This window comes from Eschrichtius robustus, chromosome 15 (assembly GCF_028021215.1).
Source record: "Eschrichtius robustus isolate mEscRob2 chromosome 15, mEscRob2.pri, whole genome shotgun sequence".
Lineage (NCBI taxonomy): Eukaryota > Metazoa > Chordata > Mammalia > Artiodactyla > Eschrichtiidae > Eschrichtius > Eschrichtius robustus.
The window spans coordinates 20,872,075-20,886,386 of NC_090838.1; the positions used below are offsets into that span (position 1 = coordinate 20,872,075).

General features: G+C 50.3%; 1 protein-coding gene across 4 annotated transcripts in view; it reads right to left on the minus strand.

Annotated features, from left to right (window-relative positions):
• Window positions 1-14,312, minus strand: part of OTOF (otoferlin) — a 93,992-nt gene that overhangs the window by 43,696 nt on the left and 35,984 nt on the right. The window contains exon 6 of one of the 4 annotated variants that reach the window (XM_068564119.1): window positions 7,838-7,882. The exons of the other annotated variants lie outside the window; for them this stretch is intronic. Within the exon in view, the coding sequence (XP_068420220.1) occupies window positions 7,838-7,882 (45 nt within the window). The remainder of the gene's footprint in view (window positions 1-7,837; window positions 7,883-14,312) is intronic. 4 annotated transcript variants of the gene reach the window in all.

Consider the following 14,312-nt stretch of genomic DNA (forward strand, 5'->3'; position numbering starts at 1 on the left):
TTGCCGTGGCTAGGACTTCCAGAACTATGTTGAATAATAGTGGTGAGAGTGGACATCCTTGTCTTGTTCCTGATCTTAGAGGAAATGCTTTCAGTTTTTCACCATTGAGAATGATGTTTGCTGTGGGTTTGTCATATATGGCCTTTATTATGTTGAGGTAGGTTCCCTCTATGCCCACTTTCTGGAGAGTTTTTATCAGAAATGGGTGTTGAATTTTGTCAAAAGCTTTTTCTGCATCTATTGAGATGATCATATGGTTTTTATTCTTCAATTTGTTAATATGGTGTATCACATTGATTGATTTGCGTATATTGAAGAATCCTTGCATCCCTGGGATAAATCCCACTTGATCGTGGTGTATGATCCTTTTAATGTGTTGTTGGATTCTGTTTGCTAGTATTTTGTTGAGGATTTTTGCATCTATATTCATCAGTGATATTGGTCTGTAATTTTCTTTTTTTGTAGTGTCTTTGTCTGGTTTTGGTATCAGGGTGATGGTGGCCTCATAGAATGAGTTTGGGAGTGTTCTTTCCTCTGCAATTTTTTGGAAGAGTTTGAGAAGGATGGGTGTTAGCTCTTCTCTAAATGTTTGATAGAATTCATCTGTGAAGCCATCTGGTCCTGGACTTTTCTTTGTTGGAAGATTTTTAATCACAGTTTCAATTTCATTACTTGTGATTGGTCTGTTCATATTTTCTGTTTCTTCCTGGTTCAGTCTTGGAAGGTTATACCTTTCTAAGAATTTGTCCATTTCTTCCAGGTTGTCCATTTTATTGGCATAAAGTTGCTCGTAGTAGTCTCTTAGGATGCTTTGTATTTCTGCGGTGTCTGTTGTAACTTCTCCTTTTTCATTTCTGATTTTATTGATTTGAGTCCTCTCCCTCTTTTTCTTGATGAGTCTGGCTAATGGCTTATCAATTTTGTTTATCTTCTCAAAGAACCAACTTTTAGTTTTATTGATCTTTGCTATTGTTTTCTTTGTTTCTATTTCATTTATTTCTGCTCTGATCTTTATGATTTCTTTCCTTCTGCTAACTTTGGGTTTTGTTTGTTCTTCTTTCTCTAGTTTCTTTAGGTGTAAGGTTAGATTGTTTACTTGAGATGTTTCCTGTTTCTTTAGGTAGGCTTGTATAGCTATAAACTTCCCTCTTAGAACTGCTTTTGCTGCATCCCATAGGTTTTGGGGCGTCGTGTTTTCATTGTCATTTGTCTCTAGGTATTTTTTTACTTCCTCTTTGATTTCTTCAGTGATCTCTTGGTTATTTTGTAACGTATTGTTTAGCCTCCATGTGTTTGTCTTTTTTACGTTTTTTTCCCTGTAATTCATTTCTAATCTCATAGCGTTGTGGTCAGAAAAGATGCTTGATATGATTTCAATTTTCTTAAATTTACTGAGGCTTGATTTGTGACCCAAGATGTGATCTATCCTGGAGAATGTTCCGTGCGCACTTGAGAAGAACGTGTAATCTGCTGTTTTTGGATGGAATGTCCTATATATATCTATTAAATCTATCTGGTCTATTGTGTCATTTAAAGCTTCTGTTTCCTTATTTATTTTCATTTTGGATGATCTGTCCATTGGTGTAAGTGAGGTGTTAAAGTCCCCCACTATTATTGTGTTACTGTCGATTTCCTCTTTTATAGCTGTTAGCAGTTGCCTTATGTATTGAGGTGCTCCTATGTTGGGTGCATATATATTTATAATTGTTATATCTTCTTCTTGGATTGATCCCTGGATCATTATGTAGTGTCCTTCCGTGTCTCTTGTAACATTCTTTATCTTAAAGTCTATTTTATCTGATATGAGTATAGCTACTCCAGCTTTCTTTTGATTTCCATTTGCATGGAATATCTTTTTCCATCCCCTCACTTTCAGTCTGTATGTGTCCCTAGGTCTAAAGTGGGTCTCTTGTAGACAGCATATATATGGGTCTTGTTTTTGTATCCATTCAGCCAGTCTGTGTCTTTTGGTTGGGGCATTTAATCCATTCACGTTTAAGGTAATTATCGATATGTATGTTCCTATGACCATTTTCTTAATTGTTTTGGGTTTGTTTTTGTAGGTCCTTTTCTTCTCTTGTGTTTCCCACTTAGAGAAGTTCCTTTAGCATTTGTTGTAGAGCTGGTTTGGTGGTGCTGAATTCTCTTAGCTTTTGCTTGTCTGTAAAGCTTTTGATTTCTCCATCAAATCTAAATGAGATCCTTGCCGGGTAGAGTAATCTTGGTTGTAGGTTCTTCCCTTTCATCACTTTAAGTATATCATGCCACTCCCTTCTGGCTTGCAGAGTTTCTGCTGAGAAATCAGCTGTTAACCTTATGGGAGTTCCCTTGTATGTTATTTCCCGTTTTTCCCTTGCTGCTTTCAATAATTTTTCTTTGTCTTTAATTTTTGCCACTTTGATTACTATGTGTCTCGGCGTGTTTCTCCTTGGGTTTATTCTGTATGGGACTCTCTGCGCTTCCTGGACTTGGGTGGCTATTTCCTTTCCCGTGTTAGGGAAGTTTTCGACTATAATCTCTTCAAATATTTTCTCTGGTCCTTTCTCTCTCTCTTCTCCTTCTGGGACCCCTATAATGCGAATGTTGTTGCGTTTAATGTTGTCCCAGAGGTCTCTTAGGCTGTCTTCATTTCTTTTCATTCTTTTTTCTTTAGAGTGTTCCGCAGCAGTGAATTCCACCATGCTGTCTTCCAGGTCACTTATCCGTTCTTCTGCCTCAGTTATTCTGCTATTGATTCCTTCTAGTGTAGTTTTCGTTTCAGTTATTGTATTGGTCATCTCTGTTTGTTTGCTCTTTAATTCTTCTAGGTCTTTGTTAAACATTTCTTGCATCTTCTCGATCTTTGCCTCCATTCTTTTTCCGAGGTCCTGGATCATCTTCACTATCATTATTCTGAATTCTTTTTCTGGAAGGTTGCCTATCTCCACTTCATTTAGTTGTTTTTCTGGGTTTTTTTCTTGTTCCTTCATCTGGTACATAGCCCTCTGCCTTTTCATCTTCTCTATCTTTCTGTAACTGTGGTTTTTGGTCCACAGGCTGCAGGATTGTAGTTTTTCTTGCTTCTGCTGTCTGCCCTCTGGTGGTTGAGGCTCTGTTCTTTTTTTTTTTTAACATATTTAAAAAATAATTTAATCTCCACAGCAAGCTTTGAGGAGGATACTATTGACCACAGTTTAGAGTTGAGGTTTGAAGCAGTTAGAAAAGCTTTATTCCATTGACCACATCTTATTATCTGTAATGAAGAACCCCTGTTCTTTATGCTGGGTCATGTGAGATTGGGGAAAACCTTTCTGTCCTTGTAGAGATGGCCTAGAAATCTCAAGCCCCTCCTCCCCTCAACCTGGCCCTATCCTAGCTCCAGGCCTTTTCTTTACTCTTCATATGTCTGGCAAGACATGAAGAGAATGTGTCTGTATCCCAGTGAGAGAGCGACTGAGGACCACCTCTTTCATGTGGCACCAGCTCACACTTTAAGAAACACTGGCATCTTCATGATTTCCTAAAAAGGCACGAGGCGGATGAAAGAAGGCTGGGGTAGCACTGATCTCTTCACACTATCCAGCATCATGTTATCCAGGACATATCAACAGGAGGAAAGGGAAAGAAGGCACTCTAAAAAAAGAAAACTGATGCCTTTGGAGTTATCTTTAAAAATTTCTCCCCAACAAGAGATTATATAACCTTTCTTGAGCCACTAATCTGGGCCAAAGGCTTTTCCAGATGTTTGCTCATTTCATCTTCATAGCAGTCCTGGGAGGGACATATGCTTCTCCTCGTTCAACCCATGAAAAACCTGAGGTTCAGAGAGCTGGGATTTAAGCTACCACCTCCCAGGCTGGCAATACTTCCACTGCATCCTCGCTGCTGTGGGATTGCACTTTTCTGGGGGTGTGAATCCCGTCCTGACCATTTGGAACTTTGGCAGAAAGTCTCCATGGGGCCAGCGCAACTTGCAGATGGGGACCTCATCTGTGAAGAGTCCCATGGACTGGGCCCATGTTTACAGAGAGGAGGCTCATTCAAAGTAATGTAAGCATCAAGACATTTTGGGAATAGAAGGCTATAAATATTAAATTACTGGTGACCTAACACTGCACCAATCAATGAGCCCATTAAAAACAGTCGTATGGTGGTGAGAAAGGCACCATCCCGCCTGGCTTACAACGAACCATCCTGTGAGATTTCTCCCTGTATGGTGGCCTTGAGGGCAGGGGTGCCGGCCATACTCTGACTCTTGCAACAGGAAGTGAGCCTACTGTGGGCCCTCCCTCTGCTTCCTGTCCCAGCGTTTGGGTTTCCTTTCCTCCCAGCCTTGCTGCTCTCCTGCCTTACCCAGGAGGGCCCTGTGCTGACCGTGTACAATCACTTCTTGGCCATTCCTGGGCTGTGTCATCCTTAGAGTCCCCAGCCCCAATCCGTGTGTGACTTACACGCTGCCATCACACAGTCTGTTCCAGCCACACAACCCCACTCCCATCCCACCCATCCCCGCCACCCCCTAATGTCACCGAGGAAAGTGCTCTGAGATAGTAGGTCAAAGCCATGTATGGGGTCAGAGCAGGCCCTGCCTGCAGAAGCCAGCCACTCTGTATTCTGATACCGGATCTGGTCCTGCTGCCTGAGGCCCAGAGGGGGTTTGGGTAGCAGGGAATTGCGGATTTCTGATGCTGGTCCCAAGGACCCATCCAAGTCGAAAATGGCTTGGGGCTTCCCTTGGGCAGTTATGGCCCTTGAATTTGAAAGTCACTCTAGTCCTTAAAACAAACATATTTGGAAGCAAAGATTGAGACTTTAAAAAAATCTATACTTATCTGACCATTGTCTACCAGACCCTGAAGCAATTCAAAGGAGAAATCTCTCTCCCCAGACCCTGAATGATTTTAACCATCTCAAGTGGATAAGTTCATTGGTGGGATTCCTGTGTGCCTGGGATTATCTCAAAATGGTGACATCCCTTTATAGAAAAACGCGTACTATGTAGGGCAAGTGTAATTCCCAGCATTCTTACTGTAGGCTCTGCACCTATTCATTTCTCTTCAGAGACTAGCTCTTCATTCCTGTGAACTGTGGGCAGCAGAGCATGATGTCATCGGCTATCGCTGCCCTTTGTAATTTTCTAATTGATGACACATCAGAATCCACATCAGTTGCCCATCATGCCTGCTTCTCTTGGCAAAGGGTAAAGGTTATTCTTGAAATAAATGTTAACTTAATCAGGGAATTTTGAAGATTATCCACTTGTATTAAAGACTTAGATTTCAAAAAAGGTAAATTGTTGATTAGGTTACTGATGTACTGATGTTTCTTTGTTTTAAATTCTGCATTTGGTCTAGATGGTTCTCCAGTTACTAAAGGTATAATATGGACAGAAACAGACAAAGAAAACAAGCCGATAATCAACTTGGTGAAAAACCACTTTGCAACCAAGTGGCTCCGTATTCGTGGCTGTCTGAAAGCCTGAGAAGCCAGAGCCGGGGAGGTGGGCCGCTCAGGACCCTCTGAGGGCTTATGATCACATTTAGGCTTCCCCATTGCTGGATTCATGACAGTCAGAATGATATGCACACACAATTTAGATAGCTATTTCTCTCTAGAGAGAAGTCTAGTTAGTTCACTCATTTTAAACTCTTTTTTCATTTATGGACCTAATGATTTCTTTGCTGGTTCCATGGCTAAGAATGTCTTTGTGGTTGGGTAATGCACCTGGGGTCCTAAGGGAGAGCTTGGAACTATCCAGTGATGACTTGGAAACATTCCCCAAATTAAATTTAGTGAGCTGGGTCTCAGTCAGGTCTCTGTGTTATTGTGGAGGTTGTGACCTAGAGGGGTGGGACTGGAAATGAACCGCAGGCCATGGCTGCCTGGGGCTTCTGCCCTCCGACTGTCTGCAGTGGAAACTGTCAAGGCTCATTAGCTCAGGCCTCAGGTAATTGGGAGAAACAAACTCTTACCTAAGAGACACAGGGTTTATGGTTCTCCCTTTCCTCTTGTTTCTCCTCAGGAGAGCTAGAAACTAACCAGCTTTGCCCCACAATAACCCTTCAGAGATTTAAAACTGCTCCTACAGCCTTTCTTTTTCAGGCTAAAGAAGTTCAGCTTGTTTAATCTCTTCTTAGAAACCCCATTTTCCTACCCTTTCAATCATCCTAAGGCTCTACACATTAAAATAAGAATGAATGCCAGTTTACTCATCTCATCTGTGAATTGGAAATGGCAGGACATTAGGATGGGGTTGTGCAAGGGAACCAGCATTTACTGTGGGCCTACTACATGCTCGCACTGTGAGGCACCCCTTAGTACAGTTGTGTCCAAAGGGATCAGGCCAGCCTGAATCCCTTGGGGGTCTGGCCCAGGACAGACTGGGGAGCTGGAAATCAAGAAGGGTCTTAGAGCATCACCGATCTCAGACAGAGAGCCTGGGAGACCGGCAGGTTGGTTGTGTCTCATACGGGCCTTTTATGTCTATCTGTCCATGCAAAAACCTGACCCTGAGCCCTCTCCCTAAGTGGGGCCCCCAGCTCAGCAGTGTGATGTCATCTCCCACACCCCCCAAGATCCTGTTCCCTGGCTCCCTCTCCAAGTCCGGCACATGCTCTCTGCCTGAGGCTTCTTCCCTTGCTTGTAACCTGGCAAATTCTCCGATCCTTCAGGTCTCTGGGCCCGAATTTCCCCTCACGGTGCCACTGCCTTGTTGTCATGCTTTTTGCTCGTGTGTAACAAGCGGGAGCTGGAACTCAATATGCTTTTGTTAAACGAGACTGGGAGCCCCCGGGATCTTAATGCAAGCAGATGCCCGAAGCCCACACCAGTGCACATCACTTCAGACCCCTATACAAATAATCCTGCTGTCGCCGTGATATTGTCTTGTCGACTAATTTTTAACTTATTAAGACCACAGTTTTGAGCAAATCTCTTAACATCTCTGGGGCTCAGTTTTCCTATCTGGAAAATAAAGACCACATTCCTGGCTTTTCAGCTCTTGTTGATGTGTTCGGAGAATTAAATTTAGAATATAGTCAAGTGCTCTAAACTTACTGGGCCTATTGGAAACCCTGGGTTGGGAGTTAAATTCTCTGGGTTTTAGTCCCAGCTCTGCTCCTCTTTTGGAGTCGCTTGCTTCCCTCTCTGGGGCTCAGCTTTGTCATCTGTAAGAATGGGTGTTGGAGCAGGGGCCGCTCCAGTGTGGTCAGCCCTGACTGCCACTGCCCTTGTGAATTCCCTGTGATGCTAGAAGGTCCTTGAGATGATGCAAGCTCTGGGGAGGCTGAAAGACCCACTTGTCACCCCCCGACCTTGAGACTTTCCAATACCTTGTGGCGGCCCCTCCCATCTGGAGTCCTCTGGGGAATGGAGATGGTGAAGACCACCAGAGAGGGGTCATCTCTCCTTAGCTTTCTGGGCTCCATGCTCCGGCCACATCCTGTGGCCACCCGGTGCCCACAGTTTGTCCTTCTTGGGCCTCCAGCACTGCGTGTCCACCAGCCCAGCCCTGCCTTGGCTCTGGGGGAGAGCCATTGGCATCTTGGGCCGTCCCCACTCCCTCCCTCACAGGGAAAGCTCGGGGCCTGCCCACAGGCATGGGGGACGGAACAGGGAAGTGGAGGAGGAATCAAGACACTGAAAGGAGGGAGAAGGGAGTGGAAACCAGAAGGCCTGCACCCACCCTGACACCTCCCCGTGCCTCGCCCCCATGGCCAGATGGAGAGACCTCCCTCGCCCTGCCATCACCCGGTGCTGGCTCCACCACTGCTCCGGGCCCCCCGCCATCTGTACCCTGTGCTGAGGACCCTTCCCTCTCACGAGCCGCGCGGGCTCCACCCTGGCCTTGGCCACCTACTTGTGCTCGCCATCTCTGCCTCCCTTGGTCTTCTGTCTGCCTTTGCTGAGTAGGGGGAAGAAATGAGGAGACAAGGGGATGTGTGTGAGAGGGTGTGAACCAGAGACACTCGCAGACTTAGCCCCTGGCCCTGCTGACACCCACGCTCCCCAGGGGCCTCCTTGTCCCGGAGAGCCCTCACCCCACAGCCTCTCACTTAAGCAAGCCTAAGCCTGCTGGGTAGGGGCCCCATGGCCCAGGCTCTGCCCTGGGGAGGAGGGGAACTGTGGTCCTGATTCTTGGGGAGGAGCTCACAGGAGTGGGGCTGGTGGCCACTGTCCCACTGACCCCAAGCCTAGGAGAACCTGGGGCCCTGGGGAGGGAGGAGGCCTCAGGGTCCCCGTTGATCTCCTCCCCCAGGTCAGGGTCTGGTGATTTCTGAATGTGGGTTGCAGGTTCCACAGGGAACACAGGGTTAGATGAGCCTTGCTACCGTCCAGGCCTGGGCCACCCTGCTCTCCTCACCACGCGTGATCCCCTCCAATAGAGTGGGGGGCTCCCAGCTCTGAGGGCCTCGGAGAAGAAAGGTGGGCCAGGGAGGTTCTGGGCCTGCAGTTGTAAGCGAGCTACTGCTCCAGGGCTCAGAGCAGGGCTCCTCCTCCTCCTCCTTAGGGAGGCTTCCAGAAAGCCCTTCTGGAATGTTCTCTCAGTGCTTCCCTGATGCTGTGGCAATGAGGATGAGGGAAAGGAAGTGAATAACAATTACCAATTTTTTCCTCTCCTCACACCCTGTCCTGGCACAGACCTTGCCCAGGTAGGCATGCCTCCAATCCCTCACAGCTCAGGTCCTGAAGGCCCAGTGGATCACAGCTGTCCTTTCCATCTGGCCAGCTGGCCAGTTTGTACTTCCTTTCGAAGGAGTTAACATCAGCGAGGTCTCTGGCTACCGCAATCGGCTGAGACCACCGAGCAGAGAACAGAGAAGGGGAGACGGTCTCAGCAGCCCTGCTCTGGCCCCGGGCCTGGCTGGGGGTCTGGCCAGGCCTGGGCCCCCACTGGGACCCGCTGAGAGCTGCGTGGGCTCCAATGAGCTTTCGAGAATGAGGGCCGAACGGGAGATTTACTGGCCCCAACCCCACATGAATCCAAGTGGGGCTGCCTTTCTCTGAATTATTGATCCAGGTTTCGAGGGAAATTTGTTTTTTTGTTTATTATTTTTTAAAGAACTGGGTGACCCTGAAAAGTTTGAAAATCTTTGCAGTAGAGGAACTGGAAGGGGAAGTGTATCACCTGAGAGTGGGCAAGGGTGGGTCAGGAAGGTGGAATTTGTGTATCTAAATGATAACATCTGACCCTTTTTCTCTTTCCCTTTGGGGGTTTGCTCTGAAATGGCAGAGAGGTGTCAGGCTGGCCCAGCGGGGGCCCCCTCGGGCACACAGCAGGCCAGAGAACAGTGTGTACCTGCAACCTGGCAGCCAGCGCCTGGCACACACGTGCCCTACCCCTCCTCACGCGCTCCAGGCCCCTGGGCCGGCTAAGAGGCTGCACACAGGTCCACACACTCAGTGTGGAAATGCAAAAGGGAAAAGACCCTCTTTCTGTGAAAAAATAATACTCTTGTGATTTTACTACAAGCACTGTTATGACTGCAACTAACATTAATAACTGCACAGCCCTGCGGTGAGAACTTAAACATGCCTTGACATATTGATGCCAGCCGTCTCACAAGGTGGTATCATTATCCTATTTTCCAAACGGGGGAGCTGAGACTCTGCCTGCCCTTAGTCACTCAGCCGCAAGGGGTGGGGATGAGAGGTTTGACCTCACGGTCATCCTTGTTGCTAGGGCACCTCTCCGTGAAGCCCTGGTTGGGCCTGACTTTCCTCCTAGAGTCTACATTGTGTTTTTAAGTGTCCCAGCCTGGCCAGGTAAGTTCTGTTCCTCAGCCAACACACACACACACACACACACACACACACACACACACACACATACTCTCTCTCTCTCTCTCTCTGCCACAGTTTCACTCACCTCTTCCTCAAGCTCCCACCCCCATCACTCTGTGTGCACGGTTAGAAGGAGCCATGGAGGCTGGCGGGGGTGTGTGTGTGAACGAATCAATATGGCAGCCTCTGGGGGACTGAGGGTTTTCCGGGATCTTAGTGCTTCACGGCGTGAGGCCTCACTTGAGCACTCAGACCCGGGCAGGGGGTGAAGAGGACCCCCACCTCAGGTGAAGCGGCTGAGTTTGGGAGGAGTCTCCTGAGCACTGCTTCACCCCAGATCTCAGCATGGCCTTGACCCCGGCTCCTGCAGGCTGCTTGGGAGCGGCTGAAGCTCTGGAGCTCAGCCTGGTGGAGGGAGGCGGGGGAGGGTCTGTGGGAACCCCGCACTCTGGGGGTGAGGCTGGGTGTGTTGACCCCATACACACACGTCTCTGCATACCCCAGGGCACATGCCCCATGCACATCTCTGTCAGAGCCCCCAGGCATGCACACAAGCCTGGCTGTCCCCTGGCCCCAGGCATAGGAGGGAGGTACCTTCTTCTATGGGTCTCCACTGGAGTAGAAGAATGATCCAGAAGGAGAACAAGAAATGTGGCCCGCTCCCTCCCTTCCCCCAGGATGAGACCCCGCAGAGAGAAGCCCAGCAAGGACACCAGGAAGGGGGGTTGCGCAGAAGGAGGGCTGGAGGGCCAGGCAGGTGGAGAAAATGAGGAGGAGAGTCGCGGAATACAGGGAGTGGAATACAGGGAATCCGAGAAGCCCAAAGTCTCTGAAGTGCAGTTGTGAGATTAAGGCTGGGTTCCCTTGTTTGTCCTTTCTAACAGGGGGTCCTTTGCCCAGAACCTGGTGGTGTGTGCAGCTCCCTGGTGTCATGGAGCGAGAGAACGTATGTGCAGGTAAGCGTGAGCAACCCCCCCGGGCATGTGTGTGTGTTCAGGGCCAAAGTCTCCTCTCTCTTCAGACAACAGGGCAGATGTACACTGACACGCAGGGGCCCGGAACCCTGATTTTGTGCTTCTGAGAGCAAAGGGCGCACGGGGTTAGTAGTTCATTCCTTCTCTGCAACACTGACAGCTGGGGGCGGCGAGGGAGTCCTGTGAGCGAGTGAGACCCTGGCCCGGGCCCGAGCGGCGGTGAAGCTCTGGCTGTGGGCAGCTTTGTTGGCAGAGCCCTTGGAGTAGGGTGGGGTGGGCCAGAGCTGAGAGGGATCTTGGGCCAAAAGGTCAGTTGCTGCTCAGGGTAGAACAGGTTGTGGTGGGGTAACATGGAGACTGCGGAGAGGGAGAAGGAAGGAAGGGGACACTGGCTGAGCACCGGCCACGGGCCAGCACTGCGGTGGGCAGCTCACGTGTATTATCTCATTTGACCCTAACACTCCTGTGAGGCATCAGCAACCCGCATCTTACAGGTGGTAAAGTGGGGCTCCAAAGGGCAGAGCTGGGATTTGAGCCCTGTGCTCTCCATGGCACCGCACTGCCTCCTGGGGCACTCCCGGGCATATTGCGCAAAGAGCTGGCTGAAATCAGAGGCTGCTGATTTGGAGGCAGGGCCTACAGAAGCAGCCAGAGTGGCTCAGAGGGCCTGACTTGGGCCTGGCCCTGCTGGAACCATGGGAGGAGACCGGCCAGGGCCTGGGCCTGATGGAACCATGGGAGGAGACCGACCAGGGCCTGGGCCTGATGGAACCATGAGAGGAGAGGGTTAATGGGAGGGCGGGTGGTGGTGGGTTGGGGGCTGGGGGACTGCTCAGGCAGAGCTGCCAGTAGACATTCCCTGAGGTCCAATGGGAGGAACTTCCGGGAAGATACTTAAGGCCTTGGGAGTGTAGAGGAATGTCTGCAGAGCCCCTTCCAGGGGGTGGTGAGGGCAGATGGCAGGAGCCCAGCCGGGGGGACCTAGGCCCTGCAGGGAGACCTCCCCACATCAGCCTCCTCTGCCCTGCACGGAATGGATGCCTCATGCCACCAGTCCTGCGCCTGAGGCTGCTTCCTGCCCCTCACTCCACCAGCCCCCCGACCCCTCCAGCAAGCACCCCACCCAGCCACATCACACAGGGAGGAATGGATTCCCACACCAGACGCCTGTGGATCCAGAAAAGCAGGTGAGAGACCGTTGCCTACTAGCAATGAAGTTTTCTTGTTGGGAAAACAACACAGAGGCACCCTGTAGATTGGGCACCTTGACCTACAAAGCGATGTGCCTTCCCAGGAGGGGCTGGAGGGCAGGGAGCAGATGTGGGCGAAGGAGGACTTGACTTGGAGTCAGAGGCTGGGCACATCCATCCCTTCCTTCTCCCTGTTCCTTCGTTGGCCAAATGTTTTCTGGAGGGCCCTCTGGCCCAGAAGACAATGGCTTCCTCCCAGACCCCAGAGCTGACGGGCCTGGCTGGCTGGCACTTACGTGAGGAGGGTGAGACATAACACCTAAGGCTGCGAGGCCAAATCCAGGCTCCCCTTGGAACCGTGCATTCCTTGACCTAGAACTCATTGACCCATGCAGGCAGCTAGAACTAAACTACAGGAGAAGCCCAGATTCTCTAAACCAGCTCTACCTTCTCCTCACCCCTCTGCCCTCCCCCCGCCCCCAGCCTGCTGGTTGCATGGCCAGGCCTGGCCAGAGAACGTGTGACAGTGGCACCACCCCGAGGCGCTCTCAGGGTCTGGGTTGGCAGCCCCAGTGCAGCCGGGAATCTGCGCACACACCCACCCAGCCCCTCCAAAGCAGGCCGTGGCCCCCGGAAGACAAGGAGCTCTGACTGCGGTCGTCATCCTCTCTCCATTCCCAAACCCTGGGATAAAACTTCTCCTGCTCCTGCTTCCTGCTGCTGCTGGGGAGGTGGGAAAGCCAGGCTATAATGTGAGGGAGGATAGAGGCACCCTCTCCATCTCCGTATTCCTGGGGCCCAGGACGGTCTGCAGGTCCAGGACCAAAGCCCCTCATGCTTGACTGCATCGTCTCACTGTTCCCTCCATCAACACCCTGGCCCACTTGTGTGGGATGAGAGAGAGGACCTGGCTGGGCATTGCCTGAGCTGCAGCGACCCCAGACAGGGCTGCCCTCTTGGCTTCCATAGCTCCAGAGAGCTGTTCTCCACGCGTGCTACCCACGGGACCTGGAGAATCCCTGGGTCCCTCAGGATGTCAGAGTTGGAGGGCAGCCAGGATGCTCAACCCATTCCTGTTACTAACCCGGAGGGGCTAATGACTTTTCCAAAGTCAGTTAGTTAGCGGCAGTCAGGATGCGACTTAATGGGACTCAGCTCTCCTGATTTGGAGCCAGCGCTCCTCTCCCTGCAACTGATGGCTCTCACATGGCGTCCAATCTGTCCCCAGAAAGCCCTTTCTTAAAGCCCACGTGTAGCGCAGACAAGCTCTTTTCTCTATGGGGACAGAGGATGGGGACCAGATGGTACCCTTAGTGCCAGCATCCCCACACTCCCCACTGTGTCCCCGCTCCTCTTTTCACCATTTCCAGCCCGATTCCTAACCCTCTGCATTGTCCAAGAGCCTGTTCATCACCAGCCCTTACGTGGGGTAGTACTTGGCACCCCAGTTACAGCCTGACGCTCCATTATCCCTCAGCTTTCCCGGCAGCAGGGTGGGGGTTCCCATTTTCCTGAGCCCCCTTGTAAGAGAAGGAGTGACTGGCCAAGGGTCACGAGGCTGGTAAGAGGCAGAACTGGGACTCAGACCTGTGTCTCCTGAGGCCAGATTACACGCTGTCTCTACGCTACCCAGCCTGGAGTCTAAGGAGAACGGTCTCCAAGCTGGCCTGGGCGATGCCACCCACCTCACGGCTGACCTGGAGTCACAGGTCCGGCAACATTTGCCACAGGCATGGTTCCTTTGGACTTACTATGATTACTCCCCACCTGGCTCCCAGGGTCTGAAGCTTGTATATGTCTGGGGGGGTGGGCGGGAGTGGTTCAAGGGCAAAGAAGGAAAATGTATTTATACAATAAAAGTATAAAATTCAGTTACCCTAATTTAGCATCTATGTTTTTTCAGAACAAGTACTGAATCAATTTTACTTGGAAAGGACAGGGTGGAAGGAGATGGGAGGGAGATGTTTCCAATGGGAGGGGAGCATACCCCCCTCTCCAAACCCACCCCCATCCTTCAGATGCACCGCTGACTTACCTGTGTTTTACACATTATTCCCAGTGACCTAGGAACCTGCAGACAGTGTTTTACCTAGAGTTTGTCTCTCTGGGCTCTGAGAGTAATACAGTTGCGTTTCCTTTTTTTGTAAAAATAGTGCATTTGGAACAAGTAGGCCTGGACACAGCATCCTGTCCTCTGTGTGTGACTGGACATTTGAAGGTGTGAATCCTGGACACCTAGGGTGTTGGGATGCAGTCTTCTCAACAGAATAGAGGCCAGGTCCCGACCAGGACTGTTGGCTTCACTCCGGCAGGAAGAAGCCTCCCTCTCTTGGGCCTTCCCTGGGCCAGGGCGGAGGCCAGGCTGCCTGGGGCTGGTCTGGCACTG